Here is a 6,470-nt window from a genome sequence, read left to right as displayed (position 1 = left end):
AGCCCCTCTGCAAACTTGCCTTTATGTCTCTTTGGCTGGGATTGTGCCACATGGCCATGTCTAACTAACCCCTGGTAAAGGAATGGGATTGTTATGTTTATTGTTATGCCTGGGTTGTGCTGGGCATGTAAGCTTGGTCAGGGTCCTTGGGTCTGTAAATGAGGAAGAACAGGGACACACTCGACTGTCTGCTAGGTAGACAAAGTGGGTGACAGGACTTTACACCCCAGGGCCTCCTCTCCTGTCTCTTGGTGCCCCGGGTGGGCCAGGGGTGAACAGCCAAAGCCACTGGGTAGTGGCTCTGTTTTAGGAACACTGATGGAGAGGCAGGTCCCCTTGTCAGTAGGGTACTCCCTGAAAGATTTTCTGGTCTTTGATTTTGGCTGACTGGCCATTCTTTTCTGAACAAAATTCTGGCCTGTCCCTGCTCTCTGAATCTGACAGCAAACACAGACATCCTCCATCCTGGGCTGCCCCCAACCCACACTGTTGTTCTGATCTCACTGCTCAGGTTTGCCCAGCCTCCCCCCACCTTGGCCCCCAATACACATCTCGCCAGGCTGCCGGGCCTGCTCCACCCTGCTCAGTGGCTCTGGGCTGTGGATGATGTTCTTAGAAGACTTCCTTGCCTGAGACCGTGTTGCTGGGGTGTAAAGACCCAACTCTTGGTGTGGCCTCCAGGTCTTTTGTGAATGGTGTCTACCTTTTTGATTTTTTTTTTTTAGATGGAGTTTTTATTCCTGTTGCTGGAGTGCAATGGTGGGGTCTCAGCTCACTGCAACCTCTGCCTCCTGGGTTCAAGTGATTCTTCTGCCTCAGCCTTCCAAGTAGCTGGGATTATAGGTGTGCACCACCACACCCGGCTAATTTTTGTATTTTTACTAGAGACAGGGTTTCATCATGTTGGTCAGGCTGGTCTCGAACTCCTGACCTCAGGTGATCTGTCTGCCTAGGCGTCCCAAAGTGTTGGGATTATAGGCGTGAGCCACCGTGCCCAGCCTCTCCCCAGTTTCCTGGCTGCCCTCTTGTGCAGCACCCTGGGGATGCCCCTGCTGCCCCAGCCATCTCGCGGCCCTGCCCCGGGCCTGCTGCTGCTTGTCCCCTGGCTGCCACTCCCCAACTCAAGGGATCCTCAACATCTCCTGGAACTGCAATGTGAAAAACAAAAATGAAAGTGATCTTTTATTAGTAAAAATTTATTCTGTAAGTTCAAATGTGAAGCATTTGCTCATTATGAAGTCAGGGAGAACAATGCCACCGTGTTGAACACACTGGGGCAGGCTGTGGTTGACAGCTGCAGGCTTCTGCCAGCCTAGCATCCCAATTACTTCCTTATTGTGTTTCCTTGCTCAGTGTCAAACAATCCTGTCACAAAGATAAGAATTAGCAGATAGTAGAAGTTTTATAAAAGCCCATCGTGCAGTACTGCAACAGCCTTCTATTAAAGTGAAAACAGGAGTGATGGGAATATATTTCAAAGTTGAATTTCTAACGGTATCTGGCTGCAGGTGGGGAGGGTCATGTTGTTTTTAATTGCAAATACAGAAGTCAGACAAGAAGCACCAAGAACTTAAAATAGGCACTAACCCAGGAAAGCAATCTGTTGTATGGAATCAAAGAAAAATCAAGATCAGACATCTGAAATCTGTGAAGCACCAGTTTCAACCTCAGGGATTCCTCAGAAGAAGTTTGAGAAATCCTGCCCTTGATGCCTGCCTCCCTTCAGTGCTAAGCCAACTCCTGGTCACTGCGATCCTGGCTCCAGCAGAGGTCATGCCCCTTCTCGGTCCTCCCTCAGCACTCTCTGGAAAGCTCCACTGGGACACTGCCCAGACCTCGCATTCGACAGGAATGGTGTTTACCCATTTATCTTGCCTCCCACAGGCAGGTGATGGTCTCACGCAGTGTGACCCTCAGGTGTCTCTGCTGAGCTGCCGCAGGGCTCTGAATGTGTCCATTGAGGACATTAGGGGCCTCAGATCCGAGTAAACCCTTGCTTGACTCTCAGCCGCCAACTGGAGGAGCCAAGCAACAGGGTATGGGAAATTAAGAACCATCTCAGCCGGGCACAGGGGCTCACACCTGTAATCCCAGCACTTTGGGAGGTCGAGGCAGGCAGATCACGAGGTCAAGAGATCGAGACCATCCTGGTCAACATGGTGAAACCCTGTCTCTACTAAAAATATAAAAATTAGCTGGGCATGGTGGTGGGTGCCCATAGTCCCAGCTACTTTGGAGGTTGAGGCAGGAGAATCACTTGAACCCAGCAAGTGGAAGCTGCAGTGGGCCGAGATCGTGCTACTGCACTCCAGCCTGGCGACAGAGAGAGACTCCATCAAAAAAAAAAAAAAAGAAAGAAAGAAAGAAAAAAAGAACCATCTCAAGCCATATGCACATCTGCCCCTAAATCCCAAGGGACTGCACTAAAGCACTGAGTCTGTTTTGGGCACCTTACTTTGGGAAGTGCTGACTGCAATGATAATGACAGTGATGATAATAATAGCAGCTAAAACATGCTTATTATTTCAGGATTTCACAGACACTTTGCTCAGCACTTACTCAATCCCCACACCAACCCTATAAAGTGTGTATTAATATTTTCCTTCAATTCTGCATATGAGGGAAACGAGGCTTTAGAAAGGTCATCTTGCCTGAGTTCACATGGTTAGCTAACTAGCAGAGCTGGGGCTGGAGCCCAGATCTTGAACATCTAGGAGATGTGCCATGACGTGCCAAGAAGGCCTCCTCGAGCCAGGGAGATGCGGCAGCTTTCTGGACTGTTCAAGCAGGTGGAGTAGGCCCAGTGACTCTGTGAAGAGGAATGCAGGGAAGTGGAGGCCCTGCGGAGGCCATCCTCAACCCTGGTCGCCAACAGCCAACACAGCAGCTAGGAGGAACATCTTTGTATCAAGAAAAAGAACGCACAGATCAGTCATGACCATCCACTGGGGAAAGAGTAAGCTTACTTTAACTCAGATTCCTGGACATGCTCGGGGCCCAGGCCCTCTGGCTGAGAAACACTGCCCCATGCTGGCCATCCAAAATGTCACCCACATGCCAGGTACTGTGAGTGCACTTGGGGCACAAGTGCGAAGAGAAAGGCGGGGCCCCCACCCTCCCAGAGTCGAGCCTACTTGGGGCCAACCTACGCTGGGTCTCCTGGTCCCTCTCCTTGGTGGCAGAAATAGGTTTCCAACAGCCTCCAGTTTTGGCAAGACCTGCTTGTCCTGCCTGGTGGGCAGCTGGAACCTGGGGGCACAGGCTAGCGGTCATCACAGTCACACAGCACCAAACAAAGCTGTCTCTACTTAGGGTTTGTCTCCCTCTAAATTTACTGACCACTCCTGCTTCCAAAAGAGCCTTGTACAATGTGAAACTTTTTGGAGAAGTTGCTGAAGAACAGCTATGAAGATGCACTCATTGACTCCACTGTGCTTCCAGAATTAGAGATGGGAAGTAAGATAGACGGACTTCCCATGTGTCATTTAAATGTCGTTTCTAACATATATTTTGGGAGTGACTGTCTTCTGATTATGCTCAATTGTGGGCTGAAGTGGGTGGCTCCATCTTTATTGCAAAGACCGGGCCACAGGGGTGGCAGCAGCTGGAGGAGATGCTACTTCCCCTGTCCTCAGCCAGAGCCTGCTGTGTCCCTGGCTTGGGTGGCTTGGGCCAGTCCTGTTCAGCCAGGACTACCCTACAGAAGGTCGTATGTGTCTGAGAGGTGGACAAAGGCAGCCTGGGTAAGCCCACTCCAGGACACCCCCTGCCAGCCCCGGAGTGGACCAGGCTCCACCTGGAGTGGACAGAAAACCCCACATTCCCGTCCCGGACAGAGTCAGCCCAGGGCAGGATTCTCTGGCCACTGTGGTCTGGCTTGAGTGTCTCAGCTGTTAGGGGTGGGTAGCACAGGTAGCCCTGGGCTGGGTGGCATTGCTTCAGTAGAAGGGGATTCTGAAGGAGAATGGCCAGTGTTTATAAGACTGAAGCTGGAACAGAGCACAGAGAGAAGTCTCCCTTAACTCACTATTTTGAGACAATTCCCTGGCTTACAGACCAGGTCCAACTCCTCATTCTTTCAGGCATTGGTCATCTAGCTACAACCTATTTTTCCAGCCTTGACCACAAACCCTGTGTCCCAGGCAATCTGGCCCAGCCAGGGTGCTGCAGACAGGTACGAGCTTTCCATATCTGGGCCCTTGCTCGGCTGTTGCCATGAACTCATCACCAACTGCCCCCATGGGACCGCTTCCTCCTCATCCTTTTGGGGCCCCAGTCAAAGGTTGCTCCTTGGCAATGCTGTTTGTGAGTCCCCAGCAGAGTGAGAGCCTCCATCTGTTGCCCTCCTGTGGCCCTGTGCCCCTCCTGTGGCCATCATCACCTCTTCCTTGTAGTGTCTCATTTACCCTATCAGACTGGGAAGTCCCTGAAGGGAGACTCCCCATGCTCCCCGCCCCGTGCCCAGCACACACTGCTTCTTCACACACAGGCCACTACGCATGCAGTGCATATGACTGGCATGACAGAGATGCTGTGGGCCCTCTCCGTTCTGAAGGCCCTGTCTGCAGACACAGCGGGAGGTCCTCCAGCAAGGTCACCTCAGTGCTCATTGCCTTCTTCCACCAAATCTGAAGGCGGGGGGATGAGGTCTCGGGGATTCATCCTGGCCACTAGGCAGACATCATAGCTGTCGTGCATGAGGACGTTGATGGCTATAACATTCCACTGGTTTTCCCATGGGTCCAGTTCCAATATTTCTTTGGAGATAACCTCATGGCGATCTGAAAAACAGCAAAGTGGGAAGACAAAAATCTTATGTGGGTATTAAAGTCAGAGGCCATCAGCACCATACTGAGTAACTTCCTCCAAAAGGCAATGTCTTAGTCCACTTGCTGTTACTGTAACAGAATACCTAGGACTGGGTAGTTTATCAAGAAAAGACATTTATTTGGCTCACAATTCTGGTGGCAGGAAAGTTAAAGACTGGGGATCTGCATCTGGTGGGTGCCTTGGCTGTTTCAACTCATGGCAGAAAATGGAAGGGGAGTGGGTGTTTGCAAAGAGGTCACTGGGACAGGGAAGGAGTAAAAGAGAGAAATCAAGAAAGCCAGACTGTTTTTTTTGTTTTTTGTTTTTTTTTGAGATGGAGTCTTGCTCTGTCACCCAGGCTAGAGTGTACTGGCACAATCTTGCTCACTGCAACCTCTGCCTCCTGGGTTCAAGCAATTCTCCTGCCTCAGCCTCCTGAGTAGCTGGGATTACAGGCACGTGCCACCATGCCTGGCTAATTTTTGTATTGTTAGTAGAGGCGGGGTTTCATGATGTTGATCAGGCTGGTCTCGAACTCCTGACCTTGTGATCTGCGTGCCTTGGCCTCCCAAAGTGCTGGGATTACAGGTGTGAGCCACATTCCCCGGCCGCCAGACTGTTTTTAACAGCCCCCTCTCCCAGGAACTAATCCATTCTTATGAGAGCCCAAGTTCACCCCAAGGGAGGGTATTAATCTATTCATGAGGGATCCATGACCAGACACCTCCCACCGCCACACCGGGGACCAAATTTCAACATGAGTTTCAGAGAGAACAAACTCAAATCACAGCAGGACTTAAGCACCAAAAATTAATTAACAACTGAATAAAGATACTTTAAATGGAAGACAGTGTTTCACTTTTACACTGTTGGTGGGATTGTAAACTAGTTCAACCATTATGGAAAACAGTATGGCGATTCCTCAAGGATCTAGAACTAGATATACCATATGACCCAGCCATCCCATTACTGGGTATATACCCAAAGGATTATAAATCATGCTGCTATAAAGACACATGCACACGTATGTTTATTGCGGCACTATTCACAATAGCAAAGACTTGGAATCAACCCAAATGTCCATCAGTGACAGACTGGATTAAGAAAATGTGGCACATATACACCATGGAATACTATGCAGCCATAAAAAAGGATGAGTTTGTGTCCTTTGTAGGGACATGGATGCAGCTGGAAACCATCATTCTTAGCAAACTATCACAAGAACCAAACACCGCATGTTCTCACTCATAGGTGGGAACTGAACAATGAGATCACTTGGACTCGGGAAGGGGAACATCACACACCGGGGCCTATCATGGGGAGGGGGGAGGGGGGAGGGATTGCACTGGGAGTTATACCTGATGTAAATGACGAGTTGATGGGTGCTGACGAGTTGATGGCTGCAGCACACCAACATGGCACAAGTATACATATGTAACAAACCTGCACGTTATGCACATGTACCCTAGAACTCAAAGTATAATAATAATAATAATAATAAAAAGAAATGAAGAAAGGCTACGTTCACGATTCAGTCAAAAGGTATTCAAGAAGTTCTGATAGGGCATGCCGTTGTCTCCAGATGAAAAAGTGTTCCAATGCCATACAAATGATTTAGCAATGATGCGAACAAGGGTTGAAACTGCCGTATTTCCACCCCC

The 6,470-nt window shown here is 49.7% G+C and overlaps 1 protein-coding gene across 1 annotated transcript in view; it reads right to left on the bottom strand.

The window, feature by feature from the left end:
- Window positions 1-1,126: 1,126 nt before the first annotated feature.
- The window catches only part of KBTBD12 (kelch repeat and BTB domain containing 12), a 78,091-nt gene continuing 72,747 nt past the window's right edge, over window positions 1,127-6,470 (bottom strand). Inside the window, exon 6 of the mRNA XM_007985464.3 lies at window positions 1,127-4,781. Within this exon, the coding sequence (XP_007983655.1) occupies window positions 4,600-4,781 (182 nt within the window). The 3' untranslated portion in view covers window positions 1,127-4,599. The remainder of the gene's footprint in view (window positions 4,782-6,470) is intronic.

This window comes from Chlorocebus sabaeus, chromosome 22 (genome assembly GCF_047675955.1).
Source record: "Chlorocebus sabaeus isolate Y175 chromosome 22, mChlSab1.0.hap1, whole genome shotgun sequence".
NCBI classification, from domain to species: domain Eukaryota; kingdom Metazoa; phylum Chordata; class Mammalia; order Primates; family Cercopithecidae; genus Chlorocebus; species Chlorocebus sabaeus.
The sequence above is the reverse complement of the archived record's forward strand: the minus strand, read 5'-3'. Positions and strand labels throughout refer to the sequence as shown.